The 11652-nt window shown below is 44.0% G+C and overlaps 1 protein-coding gene across 1 annotated transcript; it reads right to left on the bottom strand.

The window, feature by feature from the left end:
* Positions 1–4279: 4279 nt before the first annotated feature.
* On the bottom strand, positions 4280–10171 carry PLK2 (polo like kinase 2). The gene is made up of 14 exons (XM_058564048.1): positions 9822–10171; positions 9131–9238; positions 8871–8987; positions 8543–8672; positions 8225–8312; positions 7655–7750; positions 7348–7546; positions 7111–7258; positions 6665–6762; positions 6208–6337; positions 5723–5963; positions 5472–5601; positions 5103–5213; positions 4280–4970 (listed from the first exon to the last, which is right to left on the bottom strand). Exons 1-14 carry the CDS (start codon positions 10089–10091, stop codon positions 4779–4781), a joined length of 2058 nt encoding a protein of 685 aa, XP_058420031.1. The 5' UTR covers positions 10092–10171; the 3' UTR covers positions 4280–4778.
* Positions 10172–11652: the final 1481 nt, after the last annotated feature.

Genomic DNA, 11652 nt, shown 5'->3' with positions numbered 1-11652 from the left:
TAACACTGAGTATGGGAGTTTAACTTTTTAATTTGAATCCCCTAATATAATTAAATTGTAGTAATTCAAACACAGAGATAATTTCCATTAATAAAGTTAATAAGGCATAAAGAACTGTTAGAACAAAGCATGAATCTAAGCATATATAGACTAGAATCTCTTGCAAGTGAAGGAAATACAAGATGGAATCTACAGGTTTCTGTTTACAGAAGAGTTTATTCCAAGCCTTAGAAATATAGTGACTCTCTAACGCATGGAATTGCTATAAAATACCAACATTGATTTTTCTGAGTACCTTTTGAAAATGTGTCTTATTCATTTTTAGGCACATCTATTTTCATTAGCCTAAAATCTCTGTAATGTAAAAAAGGTCTGACGATGTTTCAAATCACAGAGATCTAAAGCAAGAATCACTCCAGTCTTAACGCCCCTGCCCCTGTTTGGTTCCTCCTCCAGCCTGCCACAGCCTGTGGTCCTTCTGCCTCCTGAACCACGGCTCTTAGCACTTATGTCACTTTGGGATTTAAGAGGAAGAGAAGAGAGAAGTGGTACAAAATTAATGGCAGAGAAAAGTTAAGAAAGAAGGAAGGAAGGCCATTCATTCGCCTGTTAAAGCTCAGATCCACTCCTGCCCTTCCCCTGCTTTGTTCTAAAATGTAAGAATGACCCTTGCAACTACATATCTTAGGTTCCTCTTCTATTGGCTTCCAGTTCATTTGGTCAATGGGAGACCAGAGGGCAAAAGGAAGAAAGAGTCCAGAATATTTTGTTCCCCCTTTTTCCTCAACCAAATATGTACATGGGTCATCTCAAGCAGTGACCACATTTGCTCCAAGATTTCAAACTCCTAGTAGGCAGTGACCACCACGATTCCACTTCCTGCCAGAGACCCCCAGTTCTGGAGTCTGGTATTACCACTCTCCCTCTGGGTCTCTCCAGCCATAAGGGTGATAGTGATTTCCTGCTGCTGTTGATCTCTGGGTTGCCTCACCACCTCCTATTTGGCTTCGAAGCTCTTTCATCATCGGTATAACCAATAACTTCCATTAAATTCCTTCTCTTTGAAAGTCCTAAAATGATTTTTATATTCCTGACTGGATCATGGCTGACACAGTAAGGAAGACTGGAAGGGGGAGAATGAGTCAGCTACTTTCTGCTCTAGGTAACCAGGGTTACTGCTATTATGGGGGTGGAAGAAGGCAGGGGAAACAGAATAAGAAAGGGAGCTAATATTTATTGAGCACTTTTGGTGTGCAAGTGTATTATTATCATTTAATCTTCACAGACAAGGAAACTGAAGCTTAGAAAGGTTAGGTATTTACTGAGATCATGTTGGTAATACATGGTTGAACAGGAATTTGAACTCAGGACTGATTCCAAAGATTTTTCCACTGGAGTCTGCTTCCTCCCTAACAAACATAAGTTTATATTCAGAAATAGTTCTTGAAGGGTTGAGGGGACTAAGATGTAAAAGTAGTAAATGTCAACCCAGGATTAGGGTTACTACCATGGCCACACCAAGCTTAGCTGAAGGTCGCTATTAATATGCACCAAAACTAGTACATCTTTTAAGATTTCCTTTTATCTCAGCCTATACCCTGCCAGGATTTGGGATAGCTAACTGAAAAATATTTTTGAGGACCGAAGGTGTTCATTAAGCACATCTGTTATTTTGGAGTTGTTTTCACAGAATTCAGGGTCCCTTGGTTTGGAAAAGTAGAATTTATTTGGGAATTTTTTATCCTCCTTCCCCCACTGCAAAGATTTATCAACACTGTTGTTTTGTGTCCTCAGGACCCAAAAAAGAAGGAATGGCAGGGATCCATCTGTATGTGCTCTAATCCACTCGCACGATGTTACCCAAAACCTGATTACTCCCAAATCTTGCTTTCTCTTGAGATGTAGACATGTATATCCAAGTGACTTCTGGACATATTTGGGTATCCTCATACAAGCCTGATTCAGCATGTCCCAAACTCACTGTATTTCCCTGAATATCAGGCTCTTCCTTCTATATTCCTAATTTATTTCAGTTAACTGCCCCACAGTACACCCCCTTTCCCCCATTGACTGCCCCAGCCAATCATCCTAAGCCTCACCTTCTTCCTCAGGCTCCATGTCCAATCAGGTGCTAAATCCTATTAAAATCAACTGTCTAAGCCCTCCCAAATCTATCGTTGTTTATTCACTCATTCAATATTTGACTGCTGTATGCCACAGTGCTGGGAATACTGAAATGACCCAGATGGAACAAGGGAGATACTGCTTCTTTACATGCTCCTTTCATTAAGTCCTTTCTCACCTGAATCACAGCCTTAATCTCTTTACTGTTTGGGTTGTCTTTCTCCAACTTCTTCCCCACCCGTCTTGCCTATGCCCCTAGAATGAATTTTATAAAACTGAAATAGTAGGTCACCTTTTTCCTTAAAATCTTTCGGTAACTACACACTGCCTTCAATGCAGCCAAAATGCCTTAGGATGACACATGGGACACACCATGGATGTTTCTTCCAGCCTTTACTTACAAAGCTTCAAACTTACACACCCACTTCTACTGCGAACTCTTTCACCCTAAGGCACCTGTACATTGTTATTCCCACCGCTTATAACACCCTCCCCTATCTCATACTTCTATTTAACCCCCACTCATCTTTCAAAACCCGATAAAAAAGAATTTCCTTCTCTGGAATCTATTCTCCGAGTCTACCACTTGGGTAGTGAAATACAGTGAGTTTGGGACATGCTGAATCAGACACTGGGGCTCCTTCCTCATGATTCTTGTTCTCGGTTCCCACAACACCCAGTGCATACCTTTTTCATAATATCACAGCACTTATCAGGCTAATATGCAAATGCACTGTCTCCTCCACTCCGCTGTGACTTCCTTGAGGGCAGGGAGAGGCACGGGTTCATTCTACAACTCCAACACCAATGCCGGGCCCTGGATTTTGCACACAGCAGACCCTCAGCACATACAAGACTGGATAAGTGCATGTTTCAAAACCGCAAAGTAAAACACAATCTTACACTGTGAAACTCAAAATGAAAGAACACTTTTTACTATTTGCAAACTCCTATTTTTTCTTCTCTGCTCATAAGAATAAAAATAGATCCTACTTTTGCACACCCAGCTATTAGTGTAATTATCTGGTTTCTTCAGCTATTACTATAAGCCATTTAACAAAGACTGCAGTTGTATACATGGCCAGAGAACTCTAATCAGCAGGAGTTAATCTAGGGCCTGAGAAATATCCATAACAAATTCTCCAGATTTGACTTTTATTAATAAAGTATACCAAGTACAGAGTTTGTAATAATTTTAGAAAAATGTAAAAGAACCATCATCTCACACTACACTGCACAGGATCCCAGTGTAAACTGAGCCTAATCTACCAAGTGCTGCTTTTCTCAAGACAGTCTGTTCCTTATAGTGGGATTACAACTGAACAAAAAGTGTTTGCATCTTACACAGGTCACTGTAAGTTCAGAGTAACAGGATGAGCAGCTTTTTTCACCTGTCAGGGTAAATCCCACTGAAAGAGACATTCTCGGATTTGCCTCTTAACTTGATAGTTTAAAAGATAGGCTTAAAACCATAGCTTGCTTCCCATACAATTCCTCACCCACCACACTCCAGAAGGAAAATAAAATGACTTATCTACCAAGTACTTCCCACTACTGGAATTATGTGCTAGTCCTGCCAGTGGCACTCTAGCGTTTAGGCAGGTTCAAGCTGAGTAATACACTTAGGTGGTGCAAGTATTATAAAGCATCAAGTTTTGCCCATATTAAAATAAACTTCCTGTACCTACTGACACTAAATAACAGAGGTCTGTTTACACAGGATTACTCTAGCCTTCAGCTCCAAGCTAGACGAGCTTTGGGGAAATACTCTAAAGAGAAATCAGTTTTGGATTTAGGAGGAGGCCTATATTTTGGTTGTAACAAGAGTGGTATTTTTGTTATACTCTTCTCTTCTCAATCTAGATCTACCCAGAGTGTATGATCGTACTTCAGGTGTTAAAGACTGACTTCCTAGAAACTATTACTAGAGAAATTAAAGATCTAACTTCCAGTATGCTTCAATTCTCAATGTCATGCCAGAGAGTGCCATGAATCCAAGATCAAAGAATGCTGTAATGCGGCGATGCACCATACAAAAGACAGGAGACCACTGTTTCTGCTTTTCCATATTCTTTATTGCCAACAGTTTAAAATGGTCAACATAAAAAAAAAAAGAAAAAAAAAAAATTCCGATAATAAATACTGCTCTTTGGGCTGTAATAAATAAAAAGTTTATTAACAAGGAATGCACTTTTCCAGCCACAAGTGTCTTCAAAAATTAACAAAAAAAAAATTATATATGGCCATAGTTCACAGTTAAGCAGCCAAAAGCTGCTCCGATTACAGCCTTTAAACAACACGGGAGGTTCCTCCCTTCTCCTCCCCTTCAGGAAGTATATTCACAGTTCCAAGTCCTCTGTCTGAAATGCTCTCCACAGAGAGAAGTTAAGAGTCAATGCACCTTTCTGCGAAATTGTCTGAAAAACCTTTTAAAACAGGTACGTGAAGGAAAACTGCATTCTGGTTCACTCTCGGATTGTCCAAAGTCAAGAATTGTGTGCTTCAGCCTGTGTGGTCCACAGAGGGCCACAGAGGAACTGTTTTCGTACCACCACCGTCCATCTTCTTCAACATGCTGTAGATCATTGTACTGGCTACCCTGTAGATCTCACAGTGGAAAAGAGGAGTCCCATAGGGTCCATTCGAAAAGTCTTTTAGTTACATCTCTGTAAGAGCATGTTTAGGGCATATTCCATTCGATTTTTTAATTCTGATGAACAGCCAGACATCAGCAGAGTTGTCAGTCTGAATGTTGTAGATATCCTGTCCTCGTTGATGTATGTGAGAAGGTATTCTTCATTTTGGCTACAGATGATGATTTTTGTATGGTCATGGTAGAAATTCACCTTTAAAAAGTAGATATAGATATTAGATCTCCTAAATATTCAAGAATTAGAAAAGTTTAGTCAATAACTAAATTGGCTACGTAGAATAATTTTTTAAGACCTAACCATGCACTTTCCTGAGGGTTCATATACCTGAAAGGTGCCATCATTGAAGAGCATCATTAAGGCTTTATCAGATTTTAGCCACTGAAGGAGGTAGAGCCGAGGTCTTCGAATATCAGTAACACTAGGCAGGTCACCACCCTGGAAAAAATTGGGAGCGTTAGTGCCTATAAAAATTTTGCAGTGTACACTCAATCTTCTAAAAGCAAATGCCTCCTAAACTTAAGCAAGCATCAGAATGGCCTGAAGATTCTTGGCCCCACCTCCCAGAGATTCTGTTTCAGCAAATCTAGTGTAGGACATGAGAATCTGCCCTTCTACAAAGCCTTGAGGCTATGCGGACGCTACTGTCTGTGGACTATACTTCAAGTATCACTGCTCAAAATCCACAGTACTTACATCCATGAGGTTCTCCTCCATGTAATGAGAGAAGTATTTCAGCACCGTCACTTGACTAATGAATTGTTCAGGGGCATCTGTTGCTGGGAAAACAGAGCACTGACCAAGCTCTGCATAATAGTGAACTGTTCTAAAAAACAGGAACGATAGGGAGAGAAGAGAAACAAGTGGAAGCAGTTAGTCACTGTTTTCAGATTTCTTTAGTGCAAGACTAAAGAAATGACAGGACTTCATTAATTAGACACACTTACTTTTTGTCTGGAAGGAGGCTCATGTGAGCACCGTTGTTGAAAAGGACACCTACAGTGTGGTCTGAGAGCTGGTACCCAAAGCCATACTTGTTAGAGTAGTCGACCCATTTGGTGACCCACTGAAAGGAAGTGCTCAGCTGCTCTTTGGGAATGCAGTCAGCTTCTGGCATGTTTTCTAGACATCCTCGAAGGACTCTCGCCACGGTGTCTGCAACACTTCCCATGGTACTGTCTTCAAGGCCTGAAAAGTCACAGAAAATTATAAAATAATTAACAAAAAAATCTTAGGCTTTGGGAGATGCTAAGTTTCCCTCCACTAATTCTAAGGACATAGAACTCAAAATTGTTCCTTGTCTTCTTCCAATTCCTCTAATTTTGCTTCCTCTATGCTAAATTAGGCTATAAAACGATTGACTTCAGTTACTTAGTACTGAGCAATGGCATTTATACTTTCATTATTTAAAATGTGATTGACAACCACTTACATTCACTGCTGCTGCTGCAGCTGCCAAGAGTCCCTCTGACTATCATCCGAATAGCATCCCCAATCTGCTGCTTGTTCTCCACTGCGGCTGTTCCAGATCTGGTGACTGTGGTGGTAGGTGGCGGGAGCTCCTGGGAAACAGAGGAGTCAGCCAATGAGTCAAGCATCTAAAATTCATTTAAGGTGAAGAATTCCAGTTTAAGACGAGATTGTGGCAATTGCTGGGAAAGCTTATCAAAAAGCAATGGACACAAGCCAGGTAAAAGATAGTGCAGTAACTTAAGTGCATGCACTATTAAACTAAAAGACAAAACTCGCTCCTTTTAAAGGGCTGGAAGAAAAGCTTTATGTAAAAGATTATCATGCTTGAACCATGATAATCATAGTCAAAGTGACAATTAGCAAAGAATGGAAATGACGTAAAGTGTTTATATCTATCTCATTCTTTTCCAGCATACCTCATCTGTCCTATGTTTGCTGGGTTGCTGAGTTATTGAAGTCTTTTTCAAATCATGCCTAAGCTTATAAATTTCTTCATCTTCTTTAGATGCTCTATCTGTAAACCAAGGAAAAGAATTATGAGTGTTATTCTATCCCAACAAGGTAGGAACAGAGCTAGCCATATTTCTTCCTTTTCCATTAATAACCAGCTTATGAACATCGGCAAAAATGGCATTGTTATCATTGCCATCAGCTACAATTATGCACGACACACTCTTTAAAATATATGACACAAAAAGCTATCAATCACAACTTGCAGTGTGGATTTATTATGCTATAAAAAGTTCAATAGTACACAAACATATTGGCTAAGTTATGCTAATATAAAAGCCTCTTTCAACTAACTTATCAATTTTAAATATAATATTGGATACAGAAGAGCAGGAGAAGTCTTAGAACTTACTATGTGTATCAATATATCTTGTTTTGTCTTTTTTGCCACCAAAAAGAGCAGCAGCTGCTTTCTTAAAGAAATTCTTAGCTGGGCTTGACAAGTGGAAATCTGGAACCGTATGACAACAGCTAGAAGAAAGTCTGTCTGGAGTGAAGCCCTGTGGAGTAGGAAAAAAGACTTTCAGTAACCCACTGGGTAATTGGGATCAATAGCATATAATACAAAAGACACAAGAAACACACCAACCTGCAAAAAAAATTCATGTCTAATGATGTCATCCAAACTGGGACGATCCTCTGGATTTTTAGACAACATGCTAGCTATTAAGTGCTTAGCAGGAGCCAGCAATGACGATGGCATTGTATACCTTGCTTCTCTTATGCACCTGTAAGTTTCTTTCAGATTTGTAGTTTCAAAGGGGGGTCTGCCTAGTAACATTGTATACCTGTGTGAAAGGAAACAATTCTTTAGGAATGATCATAAAGCAACTCTTTTCGAGTGTTAAAATCTAAATCCAAATTTGCTTTTTGGTCATTTTGGTACATTTACTTACATTACACAGCCTAAGGCCCAAATGTCTGATTCACAGCCATGTCCTTGTTTGTTGAGGACTTCAGGAGAAAGATAATTTGGGGTACCACATATTGTTCTGGAAAGAGAAAATATGAAGTTGTCATTAGGAGCTATTCTACTGTTTAAACTTAGCTCTCTGGATAAAACTTTAAAAGTCCTATGTAGAATTTCTATTTGGAAACATCTGACTTTTGGCATTTGAACAACTGACATTTGACCAAGTGACTTTTGGTAATTTTTTTTAACGCATGTATGGTTTTTTTCAGCCCACATGACAAAGTGTTTTTAACCAACTGAGCCCAGGTACAGCATGGCATTTTTATACATTTCAGGCAAATGTATGACAGATTTCTTTCATAATCAACTTATAGGCATAAGGTACTCTGCCCGGCCCATAGAGGGCTCTTAATAAGTGTTTCCTTAAATTAACATTGTTGTGGTTTATAGATCTCAGTATCAACTGACCTTCTCCAAAACATTAACTGGAAAATAATAAGGGCATATTTGATCTCCACAAAACCCTAGTAGGATGTATCTTTCTGACTCTTACCTCCTTCTGTGTTCCAAGGGTTCCAGCCTGGCTGCCAAACCGAAGTCCCCAACTTTTAGTTCCATGGCTTCATTAATAAAAAAGTTCCCTAGAAGATAAACAAAACAAAACCTGAATCCCTTGGAAAAGGTGTTCTAACCAAGCCCACACACATCAACTTTGGAGGCAGGCAGCCAGTTGTTTAATATTAAAATCACCCATTCCAAAGCAAGATTACATAGGCTAGCTCCCAATTAAGAACATTAACACTTAAAAGGGAGAGAAGAAAAGAATACCTCTTTCTAATACAAAAGTCAGCCTTTGGAGTAAAGGGCTTACCTAGTTTGAGATCTCTGTGCAAGATTTCTTGTTCATGAAGGTACTTTAGTCCAGACACAATCTGCCTGAGGTAGTATCGGACTTCTGGCTCTGTCAACACCTTCCTTGCTTTCAAGATATGAGCCATGGACTAGGAAGAAGAGAAAGAAAAAAGAGAATGTCAAACAAAGCTATCAAAATCAGTGTTCTGCTTTTGCAGGATGAGTGACAAAAGTTAAGGTTGCAGTATAATAATTACTCCCACAACTAAAATCCCAGCTAAAATGCAATTTGAATGCCATGTCAGTTTGGGGGAAGTAAATGTACTCACAGAGGAGTTAACACTTACCCTTCTACTGCAGTATTCCAAGAGAATGTAAATGTTTTCTTTGTCCTCAAAGTAGTGGTAAAACTGCACCACATGCTTATGATGAAGAATCCTGTGAAGCTCTATTTCTTTGTCAATCTAAAAGAAAACGCAAGGTAAGGCTTATTAGCCTCTGTCACCTCTGAAAAGCCAGTTGCTTACACACGCAAAAGACATCTTCCTCACAGGGAAGGGCCATCCCTGCACACAAAGAAAATACTTTACTCAACAGTCATACACACCTTTTCCCTTTGATGAGGTTTAGCTACTCTGCTGTGAGGAATAATTTTTGCAGCATAGACTTTGTTGTTTGTCAAATCTGTCATTTCGTAACATTTCGCAAAGCCACCCTGAAAGGAAACAAAGCCGAGACGGAATTGAGTATGGCAGAAAAATGGACGGCAGGTCTTTTTTAAGATAAATAAAAATAAGAAAGAAAAGCAAAAATATGAGGGAGGGAGGGTGGACAGAGGCATGCATTCTACTTTTTAAAATCTCCTTCCCGAAGGGAAAAGCATTCCTAAGAACAGTAAGTTAAAACAGTTTCCCTTCTCCCCTTACAAAGAGGAGCGTCATGGAGGGGGTTGGGGTCGGGGAGATAAGAAATAATATCTGAAGGGACTTATCAAGAAAATTCTCTAAGCATGTGAAGGGACCTAGGTCTGGTGTAGAAGGCCATCGCTTCTGACACCAAGATCAATCTCTGGGCTGCGGGAGGCAGACGGAGCCGCGGCTCAGGCTGTAAAACCGATCCCGGCGCTGTCAGCGCACAAAAGCCAGAGCAGGGCAGGCGAGCAGCCCACGTCGCGCGGGGATCGGACCCCCGAGAAACCAAGAAGCGGCGGGCGCGGGACTCAGGGTCCGGCCGGCTCGGGGGACGCCCGGGCAGACCGCCCTCCTCCCGCCTGGTGGCCGGGCGCACCCGCTCGTCACCTTGCCCAGCACTTTGCCCCGGCAGTAGCGCTTCCCCGTCGTGGGGTCGACGATAATCCGCGACACCTCGGCCCCCGAGTGCGAGTGATGGTGATGGTGGTGCGGGGCCGCCGGCTGCACCTGCGCCTGGGGCTGCGGCGCCTGCGGCTCCTCGGGGGGCTGCTGCGGCCGCTTCTTCTTCGAGTCCCCGCCGCAAGCCTTGCCCAGCGCCTGCTCGCACATCTTGGTGCCGGCGGCCGGCTGGTAGGTGATAGTCCGCAAGAGCTCCATCGTCGCCTCGCCCTGCCTGCCCGGCCCTGCCTGCTGCCACCCCCGAGGCGCCGACACACGCCCGAGCCGGCCCTTGCCCTCGAGACGCCGCCGCGCCTAAGAACCGGCGACCCACACCGCCGTCCACTTGTGCGAGTGCGAACGCCCGGCGAAGTCTTATATACGGGCCGAGCAGGGGGCGGGGACTCGGCACGGGATGCGACGTCACGGACGACGCCCCGCCCACCGGCCGCCAGAGCGCGCGGGGCTGAGAGGGAGGGCGGCACGGGCCCCTGGCGTCTGGCTTCCGAGAGGCGTGCGAACAGGGGTGCGCGGGGACCGCTCGGCACAACCGCGCTGCCGGCACGGGCGTCCAGTCGTCCCCGGGACCGCCAGCCCATTCTTCTAATGCTCCGAGGTTCTGGGTTTGAACTGGAAACCCGAAGGCGGAGGCTGGCTCCGCCCCTCCCCTCAGCCCCGCCACGCCACCCCCGCCGCCCGGTGGCCGGGCGGTGCGGCGATCCGAGCCCCGCCGGGCGCTTCTGCAAACGCAGGTCCCCTCCGCCGCAGTCCTTCCTGACCGCCCACCGCCCACCGCCTGCAGGGTCGAGGTGTGAGTGCGCCCGGCCTCCATTGCGTAGGCACGTGACGCCGCACCCTGGCCGCCTGGAGGGCTTCAGGGCGGCCGCCCGCCCCGCCGGCCCCCAGGCGCTGCTGCCCCCGGGCCTTTACCCCTCTAGCTCTGTTCAGATGGAGGCACAGCGGGGAGGCCGTGCCTGTGAAAGACGAGGGTTCGCAGACAGGGTGTCCCGAGCCCACTGCCGCTTCTGAACGAGGCCGACTCTGGCTGGGGCCTGTCGGCTGACCGTGGCCGAGTCCCACTTAGGCCCGTGGGGCCTCTGCCCAGCACCCTAGAGCAGGCCTCCGCGGAGGTCAGGCCTTCGTCTTGGAGAGGGAGGCCGGCGCCTTGTGACGGCTTCGCCTTCAGGTTGCCAGGGAAGCAAGGGCGCCATCTCCTGAAATGTTCTAGAAGCTCAGCGGTGTGAGTGGGCAGCGGGTTAACGACTGTGTGGGCCTATCTTTGACAGTAAGTGGTGGTGAAAGCGCTCCTGGTGCTAATTACGGTTTTACAATGAAAATCATCTATCACTTCTTATTCCAAAAGGGTTATGCAGAGTGCGTTGTTTAAATGGCTCGTTAAGCCACGTAGCTGCCCTGGTGCTGGGAGAGTGGATCCAAAGCCTTCTGAGATGGGAGAGTGGTGGGGTGAGGGGAGCAGCAAAGGCAGGTGGGCTACAACATGGCTGTTTCCTATTTCCAGATTTTGCTGTTTAGTTTTGCCAACCTAGGAACACCATTTTTTCTTGCTCTAATGACCTTAGTGTAACATTTATTGAGCATTTATGTGCAAGGCACCTTGTGTAGTATTTTGAAATGTCTTATTTAATCCTACAACAATTCTGAGTGGGAAATATTGTTATTCTCATTTTACAGATGAGGAAACGGGCTTAGAGAGTAGGTATTCTCTCTATATGTATTTTAGTAGATCATCCAAATTATGATCATTAGCAGTAGACAAATC

Source organism: Diceros bicornis, chromosome 20 (genome assembly GCF_020826845.1).
Source record: "Diceros bicornis minor isolate mBicDic1 chromosome 20, mDicBic1.mat.cur, whole genome shotgun sequence".
Lineage (NCBI taxonomy): Eukaryota > Metazoa > Chordata > Mammalia > Perissodactyla > Rhinocerotidae > Diceros > Diceros bicornis.
This window is presented reverse-complemented; position numbering and strand designations above follow the sequence as displayed.